Source organism: Peromyscus maniculatus, chromosome 22 (assembly GCF_049852395.1).
Source record: "Peromyscus maniculatus bairdii isolate BWxNUB_F1_BW_parent chromosome 22, HU_Pman_BW_mat_3.1, whole genome shotgun sequence".
NCBI lineage: Eukaryota > Metazoa > Chordata > Mammalia > Rodentia > Cricetidae > Peromyscus > Peromyscus maniculatus.
This window is the reverse complement of record NC_134873.1, coordinates 6,366,372-6,383,528: the sequence shown is the minus strand read 5'-3', so window position 1 is coordinate 6,383,528 and position 17,157 is coordinate 6,366,372. Positions and strand designations below refer to the sequence as shown.

The window sequence follows — 17,157 nt, the reverse complement described above, 5'->3', positions numbered from 1 at the left end:
CATGTGACATCTCCCCTCAAATGGAGTGGACTGTTATGTCCAGATCACGGGAACCCCCAAAAGACCACCACTGAGATCGAATTCCATATGTAAAAGCAAAGAGCCTTTATTTTCAAGCTCCGGGGCTTGGTCTGTCTGTCCCATGCAGAGGTGAGAGCCCAGGCAGGATAGAAGTTTTATTATAGCAGAGGTTGGGGTGAGAGCATTTCCAGGGTTCAGAACCCTGCTTGGCTAACATTTGTCTAGGGGTATCTATGAAACAAAAATAGGTGTGTGCTAGACTCAGGGACATCTGGCCACCTTATGTAATGGTTAGGATATTTGGGATGTTAGGTACTTCCCCATCCCTGGGTAAGATCTGTGGATGGTGTCAGGTTAGGGCTTTTCCTGGATCTGGGTGTTGCCTGCCAGTAAGCCTGTCACAGAAGCTGTGTCTTGGCCCCTGAGCTTGTCATGGCAGCTGTGTGGTCAAGCTGTTTTGGGGGGGCCCTTCCACATGGACTAGAAAGGGAAGACTCTGGAATAATTATTTGGGGGAATATTGGTGAGGTCTGCCTCTGTAGCAAAAGGTGCATGAAGTCTATTGCATAGACAGCAAAAAGTTCACCAGGTCATTAACAAAATCCAGTCTTAGCTTTCTGGATGGAATGAAGTTATTTTATTTGTATCTTCTCCATTGTGCAGACCCCGCTGGGTGATTAACTTCCTTTTTCTGTTACTGATTCTTTGTGAGTACAGAGACCTCTGTGATCCCAACTACCCAGCCATTCCCTAATAAGCATTAGTATATGACTCCACATGCTGTTTTCCAAGTTCAGGTAGAAATGAGTAGCCCTGGGAAAGTAGATTATTGAGCCAGAAATCATATGGTGAGCCAGACTGAACATGCCAGTCAAGTGTTCTTGTGGCTTTAAAGAACCCTCAGCGGAAGGCCTGCAGGCAGGACACAGGATAAAATTCCTCCACAGAGCAGTGGAGCACAGCAGTAAAGCAGCTGGACAGGGATTCTTCATGCCATTGCCACTGCTGCTGGCTGCTGCTTCAGCACCGTCACAGATGCCAGACAGGGTGTCAAAAAGTGGACAGTGGACTTGGGGGCAAAGTCCAGGGTGCCATAGAACCACATGGACTCCAGGACAAAGACTGACACTAATGGTCCAAATTGTTTGGGTGTCAGAGGCTGCACAAGTTTGCCTTTTGCTCTTTTGAGATAGGGTCTCCCTTACAACCCATACTTGCCGCATTCTCTTAGTGGTCTCCCTGTAACAGTGTCCTCAGTGCATAGTATAATTGCGTGCCACACTTAGCTTCTGGTTATTTCATTAGTAAATGTGAAGAATTCGTAGAAGTCAGGCAAGGTTGTGCAGGCCTTTAATCTTAGCACTCTGCAGCAGAGGCAAACTGACCTTTATGATATGAGGCTAGTCTGTTGTGCATAGTGACCTTCTGTCCAGCCAGGGCTGCAGAGTAAGACCCTGACAAAGAAAATGAAACAACAGGAGCATGATGTAAAAATAAGTATTCTTAATTTGTTTTACTTATTTTCAATAATGATGCAGAATTGGCAGAAAAACCAATCTGTAGACTCCTATGTCAAGTGGACAGTAAAATATGTACAATTTAGTCATCAGAGTATTGAGGCTCTCTAGGAAATATAGATATAAGTAAAAAGCTCACTCTGATCCCATAGGGTTTACTTCTCTAAATCCAGTATTTACATTGATGGGCCTTTTTCTACAGAATAACAGTTTAAGAGAGTGCATATTAGTGAATAGTTTTTTAAATGAAACTTTCTTTTTCCATAACTCACCTAAGGTATTGCTAGCCCAGACCTGTTAGGTTTCCTTTGTCCTTTCTCAGTTTCATAGCAAAACCTGACTAATTCCCCAGAAAAGAGTCCTACTGAGTGCAGGAATAGTTCAGGGAAGACTTTGCAGTCCAGCCCCAAGTTCTGCAGCAATGTCAATCTTTGCAAGTCTGGGGCAGTTCTGTGCCCGGGGTGAAAGCCAGGGCTGCCAATCATTGTTCTCCCTGACTTCACAGCACTCTTTCTCTAAGGGAGTTGTTCAGATCACTCAGGCCTCAGTAGCCAATTAGGACCTCGAGATGGACTGCCAGTCAGAATGGGGAGGGCACTTCCGGTCCATTATGCTACAGGCTCTGAGCTTCCACGCTTGAGGGCGGGTCTCCTATTCTGTGTGCTAGGCTGTGACACCGTTGCTGGCAGCCCTGAGGAGAGCAGGCGAGCTCCTTATTCGCCATGGTGAGTGAGGGGCCGCTGTCCACACAGGGAGAGGAGCCGCGGGAGCCAGTGTGGGGTCCCTCCGGAGCTGTGGACATGGCGTCCGGTCGCGGTGTCTGGAGTGATTCCCTTTAGTCCCCTGAGGTCCCTGCAACTTCCAGGCAGAAGCGGGACCTGTGAGCGAGTTATCGCTGGGGTTTGCGCCTTCACAGAGCTTGGGGGAGTGTGAGCCTTTGTGTGGAAACATGCTTGTCACTGTTCAGGGCTAGGGTATGCGCTGTTTTTACTGTCGCCAGGGATGGCAGATTTGTTAACTCCCAGAGCCCTGGTAACTCTCATGCCTTCCAGAAGTTCTGCACTTGGCACCGAACATTCAGGTGTGGAATCCGTCTGCATTTAATTCTGTGCAGGGCGTCAAGTCTGTGTCATTAACATATTTGCTTGTAGATGCCAGGGTGATGCAGTCACATAAGTCGGTAAGGCCACCCTTCCTGGGTTTTCTGGCCTCGTGTCACATTTGACTCTATTGTGTTTTTATTTCTAAGTTGGCTCTCATGGTCTGTTGATCTCTTTATTCTTTTCCAGACAGTACAGTCTTTCTCTTCCCCCGCCCCCAGGTTTTCTCTGTGTAGCCCTGTGCTGGAACTCACTCTGTAGACCAGGCTTCCTCAAAATCCCAAGTGCTGGGTTTAAAGGTGTGTGTCACCACCACTACCGCCCAGTTCAGTACAGTCTTTATTGCAGTTTTATTCAAAGTTAGAAGTCAGATGGTGTCACAGTGTGTACTGTTTATTCCACATGTATTGATACATTTTTCATTCACGATTACCTTTTGTCATGTGATTTCTGTGTGTAGCATAAATTGTTAGACTTTATTAGACTTTTATTGTATATATGGCTCAAGTTCTGTATTGTTGAAATATAATATTGACATAATAGACACATGGTTGCTTTCTACTCAAGGTTAGTCCAGCTCCCTGCTACGGAAGCCCATCCTCCATTAGGCACAGTTCCCAGTAGGAGCCATACCTCTCCAAAGTTAAATGTGCACTGTTACACCCTTTCTTAAAAAGACTCTTTAGGTTTGCATGAATATAGGAGGAGATGGTCCCTCTGGCCTAGGCAGGTAGGCCCCATGCAGCTAGGGAACAGAGAATTCCATGATCCCAACCAGAGACAGTTGAGTCCATTGACATGTTTCACCAACTGACTGTAACTATTGAAGCCAATTGTCATCCAGGTCTTTCACTCTCTCCTCAGTCTCCAAACACAAGATGTTGCTTGGCCCCATTTTATCTCAGTTTGAGTCTGGGCTGGGCTGTGATCAGACAGATTTGTGACTCTCCATATTTGCTGGACTGAAGACTTTTGGGTTTAATTTATTAAAATGGTGGTGGGTGGTACATGCTTTTAAACCAGGGACTTGGGAGACAGATGTCAGCCTGGTATGTAGAGCGAGTTACAGAGCAGCCAGGGCTACAGAGAGAAATTCTGTCTGGAAAAAATAAGTTAAATAAAATTTAAAACTTTTGTAGCCTTGTGTGGCACATCTACCTAGTTGGAATGCATATTCCAGATGAGATCATCTACAACAGTCACACTACAGTCCACCAAGAGACTTCCTTTATTGCTTCCACCAGACCTGATCCAAGGTTTCCCAGATTCTGCAAGGAAACTTGGTAGAGAACGAAACAAGGGATAATGGCATGCATTCAGAGAAAAGGTAGGGACTTAAACCTAAGTTTGGAGACCTTGAATTGTTTAATCTCTTCTTAGATGGGGTAGGGAAGGTTATATTAAGGAAGCCTATAATCTAGCCAGAGGAGTTGGCTCCCTCTATTTGGAGGAAATATTTTTCCCTTTTGTTTCTCTCTCTGTCTCTCCTTTTCTCTGTCTTCCCCTGTTCCCATCTCTCTGTTTTCCTTATTATCTTTCACTCTTTTGCTTTAGAACTCTTTCTTCTTAGGTTGTATTCCTGTCATCTTTTATATTTTTTTACAGCTTCAGGCTCCTGTCTTTGAATGGTTGGCCCCAATTAGTGGAAGTAAATGTATAAATAAGGAGATACGCCCTTGTGGGAGTAGGTGTGTCTTGTTTGTATAGGTGTGTCACTATAGGCGGGCTTTGAGGTTTCAGTAGGCTGGTGCAAAGCAAGTGTTTCTTTTGTCCTGCTGGCCTGTGTATCAAGAAGTAACTAACACTCAGACCCATTCAGAAATGGAACCTTTTAATACCATCAGGTCCTGATCAACTTGTCTGCTTAGTTTGGAAAGCATCAGAAGAGGCAAATTTAGTCAAACCATTGGTACATGCCTACCAAGTAGTCTCAGGGCTTTGGAAATATTGTTGTTATCCAGATGAATTAATCCATAAAGTAAAAAATTCATTTGGGCTGACCCCTAGTCATAGCAAGTCTGTCAGTCAATGGGCTGACAGTCTGGTTAATTCTTATTCCAAGTAGTATGACAGGGGCAAGGTATCTAAACATAACCAGCAATCCTGGTCTATTTCTGGCTAGGAATGATTTAGTTCATCCTCAGGGTCCCTTCCTGTCGCTAGAGTCTAATTCTGTAAATATTTCCTATTTCCCAAAGGCCAGACTCTTTTTGATGAAAATTTCCAGGAAGCATTAGTTTCACAAACCCAGTTTTTGTAATGGAAACTCCCCCCTACCTTTTTTTTCCCTGGCAACCATGGGGCTTAACACAAAAGTATGCATAGCATTGTAAACTGTATTTCTTTCTCAATAGATAAACTCCAACATCTTTCCTTTCTCTGGACATTCAAAGATAGCATCAGTGAGCAGAGGTCAAATGAATATGGGTTGGTGCTCTGTACTTACATTAGGTAATACCTTCCGTGTATCTGTCCTTCTTAGTTCCCAGGTCCAGGCCTAAGGGTAGTGGGGGTTGCAGCATGACCCTGTATTCATACAAAAGACTCCAGAGAAGGTAGAGGGATGAGGAGTAGAACGGCTTTGGGATCAATGAAACCTAATTTTAATGGGTCCATAGTCCAGAGACAGTCTATGTGTCAGTATCTGTGGCCTCGGCTTTCTTGACCTGGGTGTAGTGGATCCATGGTGTAATGCTAGCTATCTTCACTGCCATATTAGTGGAGAGAATCACTTTTTTAGGTCCTTTCCAGGTTAGTTCCAATGTGGCTTTGTCTACTTGCTTGACCCAGACAGTATCATTGAAATGGAAAAAGGGTAAACTGGTGATGGACTTCATGGTCAGTTACATCTCTAGGACTGGAGTGCCTGTAGTGACAAGAAATTAATGATTAGATTGTTCTGTGAACTATTGGTTTCTGAGCCTGGGAAGCATTGGAGAAGGTTTTTCAAGCATAATCTCAATAGGGGAGCAAATCCCTCCTTATGTTGTGTGCAGTTTGCCAAAGCAAAGAAAGGTAAGGAGGCCTATCCATTCCTTGGTAGACTCTAATGAGAATTTTGTTAATTTTTTTTTCAATTTATGTCCTGTTTATTCTTTTTACCTGGCCAGAACTCTGAAGTCTGTATGCACAATGATATTTTCAATCTACGTGTAAACCTTTGGCTGTTAATAGCTAGAGCTTTGGCTGTGAAAGACTGGCCATTGTTGGACCCTATTGCTAGGGGGATCCCAAATCTTGGGACCAGTTCCTGGAGGAGATTTTTAAGCTACTATTTGAGTTGTTTTAGTCTGGTTGGGGAACACTTTTACCGATCAGGAAGGGGTATCTATAAAAACTAGTAAGTACCATTATCCTCCCCGGGCAGGACAGATCTTGATTAAGTCATTTTCCCAGAGTTCTTCGGTGTCTTGCTCTATCATTTGAATGCTTTTCTGGGTAAGGGCTCTCTGTTTTGAATTGACTTGAGTACAGAACTGGCATCTGGCTGAGACATCCCTTGCTAGGGTACACTAGTCTAGGTATACTGGACCTTGGTCTGATTCAACTCTGAAAGTTTTGTGAATGCCACATGAGTAGTTTGGTGAAGGTTAGTTACCAACAGTCTTGTCAGTTGTTTTTGGGAGAAAGAATCTTCCCTCTGGTGTCCTCCATAATTCTGTAGTTTGAACTGTCAGTTTTATCTTACCATGGAGTCTCAGACAGTAAGAAGTCATGGTACGTCATCAGAATATCATTTGACTTCCCAGGTTCCAAACTATCAAGAGACTCCACTGGTCTGGTGTGTAGCCAGAAGCCCAGCAGTAGAAGACAATTTATAGGGGAAGTCAAATAGCTTCTAGGTTGGGCAGGATTTTTTTTTTTTTAAAGACCTTTTTCTACATCATGAAAAGCCCTCTTTATAGATCATACTGTGGACATGCTTGACAGTATAAACATAGTGATTGTCCATGTGTATGGTGGAGGACTTTCCTTTTCCCCACCTGAGACCCTAGGTCAGATCTATCAGTTCTGCACTCTGGGCTGAGGTACCTGGTGTGGTTGCTAATTTTTTCAGTTAATGGAACTGCTACAGCTCCCATGTACCTGGTTTCATCTTCCATCTCTTGACAGTCATGGATGAGCACCTTTGTCAACACAGAAGAGGGTTGCCTCACACATGTCTTGGTGTGCTGTGAGTGTAAGATCTTCACACAAAGTTTACTTGTTTGTTTTGTTTCATTAAACTAGCATTAGCCTTGATTCCTGTTAGACAGATGGGCCAACCTGTAGCTACAGGCTCCAGTCATTTGAACAGGTACATCACGGAACATTTCCATACCATCAAAGTTTGGGTTAAAACACCCTTTGTTTTGTGCTTTGTAGACAAACAGATGAAAAGGTTTTGAGACATCTGGAAAATCTATGGCTGGAGCAGAAATCACAGCTGTTTTTAAAGCCTTCAACGGCTTTTGTTTGGTCTCAGTCCACATTAGGGCCTCAGGCCCCCCTTTGTGTTGGTGTATAGAGGCCTTGCCATTTCCAGAAACACTGGTATCCAGTTATACCTAGGAACTCTTGAACCTGCCTCTTAGTCTTTTGTGTTGGGATCTGAAGGATGGCAGCATTACTACTCTGAGACAGGCTTCTTTTGCCTCCCGGCAGCTGGTAGTTAAGATAGTCTTCTAGCAATACTGGAGAGGGTGTCTGAAATACCCATTCCTGTAATCAGATTTGTCATTACCCTAATGATGCTAAGACCCATAGCCAAGCACTAGCCCGAGTTCCTGGAGTTCAGTTGAAGAGAGGGAGGAGGGATTATAGGAGAAAGTGGGCATCAAGATCATGATGGGGGAAACACAGAGACAGCTGACTTGAGCTGGTGGGAGCTCATGAACTCTGGAATAACAGCTGGGGAACCTGCATGGAACAAAACTAGGACCTCTGAGTATAGGTGACAGTTATGTGCAATTTCTACAGTGTGTGATTTAGAAATGAAATACGAATTTGTCCTGGGCCAATAGGAGACCAAGTGGTGATGCCTGTTACATGGTTAGCTTTTCCACTGGCAAGAGTTAACAGATTTTAAAACTAATTTGTCACTTTTACTTTCTTTTGGATCTCTTTCAAGAAGTTTCCCTATATCTCTGTATTATACTTTGATTTAATCAGTACATTCATTTAACTGAGTATGAAGTCTCACACCTGTTATCCTAATATTTTGGAGGGAGATGCAGAAAGTTCAAGACTAACCTGGTCCAAATAGTAATACATAACTCAATGTATGAGTGGATATTATTAAATAGATAATTTGTAAATTAAAATGAAGTGCTTTTACTTGAAACTATTTCTCCAAGAGCTCATTTTAATCATTTGGGATCTTTATGTGTTACTTAGAGACACTTTTTGAGATAGGATCTCACTGTGCTAAGACTGACTTTGAACTTCTGATTCTCTTGTTTCCTCCTCTCAGCAGGTAAGATCACAGGTGTCAAGTCTCCATGCCTATCTGACAAAGACCTTTCACTAAAGGCTTAATTTAGTGAGAGCTGTTCTACAGGCTGCAGTCTTTAGCTTCATACTCAATGTTTTATTTTCAGAGCCATATATAATTATATAGGGATGTGATGGCTGTAACATGACAAGGAAGGACTGTTCATTTGATCCTATGGACTCTTGCTTGTAGAAGGAAATTCCTGATTCCTTTAGGTATAGCCATTGCTGGGGCTTTCTGTAAGTATTCTTACACTAAGGTAAACACGTGCATGTCTTCTACTGATAATAACACTCAGAAACTGAAGCTACATTGTAGTTGTACTTAAGCAGTTTACAGAGGCTGGAAAGATGGCCAAGCTCTGAGTGTGCATATGGAGTTTCCTGAAGACAGAGATCAGTTCCCAAGTCCAGGATGACAATTTGACTATGAAAGAATCTATACCTGTTTCAGACTTGTGGCCTTTCATAACTCTTTTGTGACAGGGATCCCAAGTGCTTTGTTCTTCTTTCTCCTGGGATATTCTTGTGTGAATCTTTTTGTGTTCTTGTTTCTTGAGGCAAGGTCTCATTGCACAGGTTATCCAAAAACTCCCTGTTTACCCATGAATGACCTTGAGCTTCTGATCCTTCTACCTTCACCTCTCAAGTGCTGGGATGACAGGCATTCCAGTCTGTCTTAGTTAGGGTTTCTAGTGCTGTGAAGAGACACCACGAACATGGTAATCCTTATAAAGGAAATCATCTAATTGGAGTGGCTCATTTATAAGACAGAGGTTTATTCCATTATCATCATGGTGGGACATGGCATCATGCAGGCTGACATGGTGCTGGAGAAGTAGCTGAGTCCTACATCTTGCAGGGAACAGAATGTGGTCTGAGATACTTAGTGGTAATTTGAGCATATATGACATACCAAAGCTCACCTCCACAGTGACACACATCTTTCAACAATGTCACACCTACTGCAACAACACCATACCTCCTAATAGTACCACTCCCTTTGGGGGACATTTTCTTTCTAACCACCACATTGTCCTTGTCCCCTTTATAGAACAGGATTGAACCGAGAGATTCATGCATGCTAGGCAAATATGCTTCCAACTGAGCTACATCTCAGATCCTATAATCCTTTTCTATTTAATAGGGTTTTAATTTTAATTTTGTTATCTATGGATGTTTTTCCTCCTTATATGCCTGTGTACAGAGTGTATTCCTGGTGCCATGTAGACCAGGAAATATTTTGATCACCTTGAACTGGAATTATAGGTGGTCCTGAGCTACCATTTGCATGCTGGGAAACAAACCCAGGTCCTTTGGAGGAGCATCAAGTGCTGGTAACCACTGAGCCCTGCAGTGACCCTAAGTGATCTGATTCTACTCATCCCTCAAATCTCTAGTTTTCCAAAACATTTATGCTTTAGGTCAGCAGTTAGATCTTTTATTTCATTTTTCTTCAAATTATTGTTTGATGGTATGGGTATCGTGTTTTTCTTGAATGTATTTCCATGTACCATGTGCATGTCTGCAGTCTCAGAATGCCAGAAGAGGATATTAAATTATCTGGAACTGGAGTTACTGATTGTTGAGTCTCCATGGGGTTGCAAGGAATCAAACCTGGCTCTTCTTGAAAAGCTGGCAGTACTCTTTAATCACTGAGCCATCTGTAAACTGCCAGAGATCTAAACAACAAAGTAGGTCATGTTGCTATACACATTATTTATATTCTCAAAACCTAAAACCTGACAGTAAAGTTCCTTGTAAAATCAACTGCTCCCAAGTCCACTGTTTTTCCTTTCTCTATTGATATTGCTATAACCATGTTTAGGTGCTGTGGGTTGTCAAGTACATTATCACCTCAGGACATTGCACCTCATTTTCCCTTTGCCATTAATGGTCACCTCCCATGTGTCCCTTATTTCCTTTGTGTCACTGAATGAGGAAGCCCAGCTCTTCTTACCACTCTAAAATCTGCAGCCATAAAACCCAGAGTGGTAGATTGTGTCTATAATCCTAGTATGCTGTGGATATCACTCTATATAAATAAAACACTGATGGCCAATGACCAGACAGGAAGTATAGGCGGGACAAGGAGAGAGGAGAATTGGGGAGAAAGGAAGGAGGGAGAGACACTGCAGCCACCGCCAGGACAAGTGACATGTAAAGATGCCAGTAAGCCACCAGCCACGTGGCAAGGTATAGATTTATAGAAATGGGTTAATTTAAGATAAAAGAACAGTTAGCAAGAAGCCTGCCATGGCCATACAGTTTATACGTAATATAAGCGTCTGAGTGATTATTTTATACGTGGATTGTGGGACTGCGGGGCTTGGTGGAACCTGGAGAGAAGCTCTCCAGCAACACTAGCACTTAGAAATTAAGGCAGGAGTATCAAGTGAAGGGCTATCAAGATTACAAATGTCAGTTAAGGTCACTTGGGGCTACAAGTACACCATGTGTTAAATATAATAATAACCTGCAGCCTTAGTGTTGGGTCTAGAGCTCATGGGGCCCAATGAAGAGACTGTAAGACTTTATTGCATGAAGCCATGAGATGAAGCCTCAGTTTCACTTTGGGATAACAATATGTTGAGATACCCAAGCTTTTAGACACATGCCATGAATAGCTGTATGTAGGAAGTGGAAATAGTGAAAGAGAGAGATATATGAGAAGTTGCAGAAAGAAAGAGTTGAGTAAACCCTTTGAAACTGAAGCCCCAGGTGCCTGACCCAGAGCTGCAGGATTTGGTGTTTGCCCTGCATGGCTTCAGACTTGGCCTGGTCCAGTCTTTCCTTAATTCCATGAAAGGGAAATGTATATTCTATGCCACTGTGTGTTGGGTTGATAGGATTCTTGTTTTGATATTACATGAGGTCATAGTCAAAGATTGCCTTGTGTGTCAGAAGAAACTGGACATTCAAATGGTATTGGGACCATTACATAGTATGGGAATCTTTGAAATCAGACTAAATGCATTTTGCATCATTGCTTGACTGTGAGCCTGTCATGACCTGTGTCAAAATGTTGAGGGTTGAATGCAAAGCCTTTCAGGTATTGTGCTGAGTTTGAGCATTTGTCTTTGGTGTGGGCCTTCATTGGTGACTTACAAAACCCTTATGAGGAGGAGCCTTTCCGGAGGAATATAGTCTCACCACATTCCTTTGTTTTGGTGAAAGTGAGTAGCCCCCTTCCTTCTCATGTAGGCACGCCATCACCACCAATAGAGACTCTATTCTTAACTAATGTAAGAGAAAGTAGAAGCAATTGCTTTTCCTGCCTAATCCATGTTTCTTTCCTGATATTTTTGTGTTTATATTTTTGGTAGATCAAGTCAGGTTTTTGTACATATCAAGCATTTGCTCTTGTGCTTAATTTTGCCCACTTGATGACTTTTGAATGTTGGCGTGTTTGTAATTTTGCAGAGGGAGAATGTGTGCATTCATGAAATTAATAGTGATCTCTTGAGTCACTGAATTGCAGGTGTGTAACATTGTCCCTATGTTTTTATATTGTTTTGAAATGTCTGAAATTCTTGAAGAGATAGATAGATAGATAGATAGATAGATAGATAGATAGATAGATAGATAGATAGACAGACAGATAGACAGATAGAGATAGATAGATAGGTAGATGTGTACCATTTGTCTTCCTGGCATTTAATGAAGCCAGAGGAGAGCATTGGATTCTCTTGATCTGGAGTTAAGAATAGTTGCTAAAAACCTGTGAATGCTGGGAACTGATCTAGGACCTCTTCAAAAGCAACATTTGATTTTTTTTTTCTGAGACAAGGTTTCTGTGTGTAACAATCCTAGCTGCTCAGGAACTTGCTTTGTAGACCAGGCTGGCCTGGAACTCACAAAGATCCACCTGCCTCTGCCTCCCAAGTGTTAGAATTAAAGGAGTGCCAGTAGCACCCAGTATAACAGGTGATCTTATCTGTTGACCCATCTGTCTATACTCCATCCCTTTTGTTGTTTGTTTTACTGTTTTAGGATCAGTATTTACTTTACTAATGTTCTTGAGAACTCATTGATCTGTCAGTCAATAACTTCTTAAAAATGCTTTCCTTCCTGGGAATTATTAGCCTTACAGTTCAATAGGGGTCACTCCAGTTTATGATAGACAAGTGTAGAACTGGTGTGAATGTTTAACTCTAAGGAGGAATTTTGAGTGAGGCCTGAGTGCTTTCTGTTTTTTAGTTTGAGACAGGGTCTCACTATGTACCTTTGGCTGTCCTGGAAATCTCTACCTAGACTAGGCAGGCTTGAAAAATCACAAGGTTTCACCTGTCTCTGCCTCCCAAGGTTTGGGATTAGAGGTGTGCACCACTATACCCTTATTGTCTATCCTTTCTTGAAGTTGATAATTTTGATAAAATTCTGCTGATATATGCCAGTGTTACTCTATTTACTTGTCTCTCTGTGTATATTTCTAGGCATTTCTCCTGATGTACCGTATTCTACTCTGTGGGCACTAGAATGGAAGGGTCATTCTCTTTTGATGTTTCCCTTTAAAATGAGTTGGTGACTGCATTTGATATTTACTGACCCATGTCATAGAATGTTTTGAATACACAAAATTGTGTAAATATATTCTCAATGAAGTGTACATTTGCAATCAGTCAGTCTCACCATTTCAATTACAAACATATATGGGACATTTCAGGATGCGGTGACCTATGAGGATGTGCATGTGAACTTCACTCATGAAGAATGGGCTTTGCTGGATCCTTCCCAGAAGAGTCTCTACAAAGATGTGATGCTGGAAACCTACTGGAACCTCATTTCTACAGGTAAGAATGTGAGCTTTCTGTCAGTTTTTAACTTAAGGGGACAAGCTTTTCTTGGATATTGATGCTCTTCTGTGATTTTTGAATATGAAAGGGGAACAGTCGTGAATAAATCAGGCATGATACTAAGATTCATGATAGTAATTTCAAATGTGCTTAATTTTTAGTAATGTATCACATACACTTTCTGGTACTATGTTTTAGGATACAAATGGGAAGACCATAATATTGAAGAACATTGTCAGAGCTCTAGAAGAAATAAAAGGTAACTTTCAATGCAAAGTGATATATACATATGTCTGAAGAAATGTTAATGTACCGTGAACTTTCAATGAAAAGCCACTATGTAAATAAGCATAGCTTTGTGATGATTATTAAATTAACACCACACCATGTACTCCAGTGTCAGGTAGCTGATCATTGTTTGCAAAGCATTCCATTAAGGACAAGACAAGGAAATAATGCCATAATAGATGTCACAGGTTCAATCATAGCCATGTGAGAGGCATGTTGTAGGACTGTCCATCCACTTACTGTCATGCCTTCTAATTATTATATAAGGTATACACATTGATGAGGGGATTAGTGTGTGTCTTAAGACCTTTTATAAGCAAAGCTTCCATACTAAGCTAGTGTTCCTCATATACTTGTAGTGAGTGACTTAACATAGTTTAGTAAGAGAAGCACTTTATTAGAGACAGGAGGTTGTCTTGGTGTAGAAACATGAATCCCTATTCCACATCTGTATGACACACAAAATGTTACTATGTGAATGCAATGTGAAAACCTTTGTTATCTCCCTTTACCAGGGATGTCATCTGTCACTCTGGATACAAGGCATGTGACCATAAGGGATATGGAAAGAAGCATTGTACTTCTGTCTTTGTCAGAAAAATTAAAAGATATGTAGTAGTTTCCACTATGAGAAGACATGATGACTGTGATACAGGTTTACAATTAATTGGTTTTCCAACTTCAGTGGGAATACATCAACAAAATCTCATTGGAGAAAAACCCTTTGAGTACCAGGAATATGGAAATTCATCTCTCTCTACTGGTTCACTGTGCACATATAGTGTGGCTCACAGTATAAGAAAATGTTATGAATGCAATCAGTGTGATCAAACTCTGAGTTCTTCAAATTCTCTTCAAAGATGTGAAAAAGCTCATGTGGGAAGAGAAAATAATAAATGTGAGTCATCTACTAAAGGCTTTAGCCACTACAGGCATCTTCAAACACACCAACCAACCAATAATGAAGAGGTTCTCTATGAATGTAAGCAATGTGATAAAGCCTTTATATCTGATTGCTATTTAAAAGTACACCAAAGAACTCATTTGGAAGGAAAACCCTATGAATCTAATCAAAGTTATAAAGCCTCTGAATGTCACAGTCTTCATCAAGTACATAGAATACAAACTAGACGGAAAGGGTATAAATATCATCAATGTGATAAAGCCTTTGCATGTCCCACTTATCTTCAAGTACATAATAGAAGTTATACTGAAGAGAAATCCTATGAATGTAATCAATGTGGCAAAGCCTTTACACGTAACAGTCATCTTCTCACACATCTAAGATGTCACACTGGAGAGAAACCCTATGAATGTAATCAATGTGGTAAAGCCTTTGCTCGGAAGAGTAGTCTTCACATTCATGGAAGAAGTCATAGTGGAGAGAAACCCTATGAATGTAATCAATGTGGTAAAGCCTTTGCACGGAGGAAGAATCTTCTCTCTCATCAGAGAAGTCATACTGGAGACAAACCCTATAAATGTCATGAATGTGCTAAAGCCTTTGCAGAGAAATATAAGCTACTCAGTCATGAAAGAATTCATACTGGAGAAAAACCCTATGAATGTAATGAATGTGGTAAAGCCTTTGCAGGAAAGAGTAATCTTCTCAGTCATGAAAGAATTCACACCGGAGAGAAACCCTATGAATGTAATGAGTGTGGTAAAGCCTTTGCAAGGAAGAGCCATCTTCTCTGTCATGAAAGAAGTCACAATGGAGAGAAACCCTATGAATGTAGTGAATGTGGTAAAGCCTTTGCACAGAAGAGTTATCTTCTCAGCCATGAAAGAAGTCATAGTGGAGAGAAGCCCTATGAATGTAATCAATGTGGTAAAGCCTTTGCACAGAAGAGTAGTCTTCTCAGCCATGAAAGAAGTCATACTGGAGAGAAACCCTATGAATGTAATCAATGTGGTAAAGTCTTTACACAGAAGAGTAGTCTTCACAGTCATCAACGAATTCATACTGGAGAGAAACCCTATGAATGTAAGCAATGTGGAAAAGCCTTTACACAGAAGAGTAGTCTTCACAGTCATGAAAGAAGTCATAGTGGAGAGAAACCCTATGAATGTAATCAATGTGGTAAAACCTTTGCAGGGAAAAGTAGTCTTCGCAGTCATGAAAGAATCCATACTGGAGAAAAACCCTATGAATGTAATCAGTGTGGTAAAGCCTTTACCCAGAAGTGTAGTCTTCACAGTCATGAAAGAAGTCATAGTGGAGAGAAAGCCTATGAATGTAATCAATGTGGTAAAGCCTTTGCACTGAAGAAGTATCTTCTCAGTCATGAAAGATTTCATACTGGAGAGAAACCCTATGAATGTAATCAGTGTGGTAAAGCCTTTGCAACAAAGAGTAATCTTCTTAGTCATGAAAGAATTCATACTGGAGAGAAACCCTATGAATGTAATCAGTGTGGTAAAGCCTTTGCAACAAAGAGTAATCTTCTTAGTCATGATAAAATTCATACTGGACAGTATCATATGGATCTAATCAATGTGGTAATTTCAGAAGCAAGCTGCCATGTGGGTGCTGGAAGCTGAACTTTGTTTTCTACAAGAGGTACTTGCTGGAGTCCAGCTCCATAGGTGTTAATGTTTCAAAGACAATATTGGGCATCAGCAAGGGAAGGAGACTGCTATGATTTGAGGGTGAATCAGGATAACTGCTGCTTTATTGAAAAAAGGACTACACCTTTATACTCTATTAGTTTCAGCTCAAGCAAGATTTAAAGCACACTTAATGATTCCATGAAAGCAGCCATCAACCTCATCCCAGCATTTTTCCTGGGGCAAAAAGCAATAAATTCAGCAAGTATCTAAATTCCTTTCTGGATGTGAGCCCATTTTTTCTTTTCATAGTGTGCGTTCATTCTTGGGACCAGGTGTATCCAGTTAAGTTCTGTAATCTTGGTGTAATCAGTGGGATACTATGGGGATTCTTGTATGGGAGTAGTCATAGTTATCACACTATGATTTCATGGTGGTGGGGATTTTTTTCCATGAATTTTGCTTAAAGAGACTGCCATTGTATACATTCCCCTTCTCCACTGTTTTAGCCCACAAAAAAATTCCCACAGGAAAAGGCATAAGGAAACTTCATAACATATTTGTGAGAATTATTAAAATGAAAGTAAAAAGATGCTGGAGAATTACGATCTGCAATGTTGAAATGCTGGAACTTTGTCAAGCAGCAATAGTCATGGTGCAGTCCATTCCAGGTACTAAACTGCTAAACCATCTCTTATTTCTTTTTATTTCTTTTAAGATTTAATTTATTCTTATCTTTGTAAGTGTACTTACACAGTGTAGTTTGAAATCAGATGGTAGCCAGTGGGACTCAGTCCTTCCTTTCTGCCATTTGGGTACTAAGGACCAAACCATGCCCATCAGTCTTGACTGCAAGCACCTTTACCTGCCAAGCCATGCCAGGACATCTACTGAGCCCCCCCACCCCCAACCCCCCTTTTTCTTGTTAATCATTGTTTTGGGTTTCTTTTTTTAAAAATTTATTTATTATGTATATAGTATTCTGCCTACATGCCAGAAGAGGGCACCAGATTGAATTGTAGATGGTTGTGAGCTACCATGTGGTTGCTGGGAATTGAACTCAGGACCTCTGGAAGAGCAGCCAGTGCTCTTACCCTCTGAGTCATCTCTCCAACCCATGTTTTGGGGTTTTTTAAAAAATAGGCTCATGAAGTTCAGGCTGACCTTTAACTCATGACCTTTCTGCTCACAATTCCAATTATTGGGGTGGCAGGTTTCACCATCATGCCTTGTTTATGCATAGGACTTATGAATGTTGAACAAGCATTCTATCCAATGACAGCCATCTGATATGAAAATATTGATGTAGCTGAGTTGTTCATACACAGGTCCACACTAAGACTGTCTCCCAAAACTAAACAAAAGCTGCAAACACACACATTTGTTAAAAGAAATTGTGTTTGTGTTTTGGGA

At 41.2% G+C, this 17,157-nt stretch overlaps 1 protein-coding gene across 3 annotated transcripts; it reads left to right on the top strand.

Annotated features, from left to right (window-relative positions):
* The first annotated feature begins 2,127 nt into the window (after positions 1-2,127).
* LOC102903408 (uncharacterized) lies at positions 2,128-16,030 on the top strand. 3 transcript variants are annotated; one of them, XM_076559052.1, is made up of 5 exons: positions 2,128-2,263; positions 6,752-6,812; positions 12,777-12,903; positions 13,105-13,165; positions 13,710-16,030. In XM_076559052.1, the coding sequence occupies exons 2-5, from the start codon at positions 6,798-6,800 to the stop codon at positions 15,736-15,738; spliced, it is 2,232 nt and encodes a 743-aa protein (XP_076415167.1). In that variant the 5' UTR covers positions 2,128-2,263; positions 6,752-6,797; the 3' UTR covers positions 15,739-16,030. The 3 variants fall into 3 exon arrangements, with proteins under 3 accessions (XP_076415167.1, XP_076415168.1, XP_076415169.1); XM_076559054.1 differs by lacking the exon at positions 6,752-6,812 and adding an exon at positions 3,883-3,965 and having other exon boundaries at positions 2,157-2,263; XM_076559053.1 differs by lacking the exon at positions 6,752-6,812 and having other exon boundaries at positions 2,130-2,263.
* Positions 16,031-17,157: the final 1,127 nt, after the last annotated feature.

Coding starts and splice junctions, on each gene's coding strand:
- LOC102903408 (XM_076559052.1), top strand. Junction 12,904..13,104: donor CTGGAACCTCATTTCTACAG/GTAAGAATGTGA, acceptor ACTATGTTTTAG/GATACAAATGGGAAGACCAT. Junction 13,166..13,709: donor AGCTCTAGAAGAAATAAAAG/GTAACTTTCAAT, acceptor TCCCTTTACCAG/GGATGTCATCTGTCACTCTG.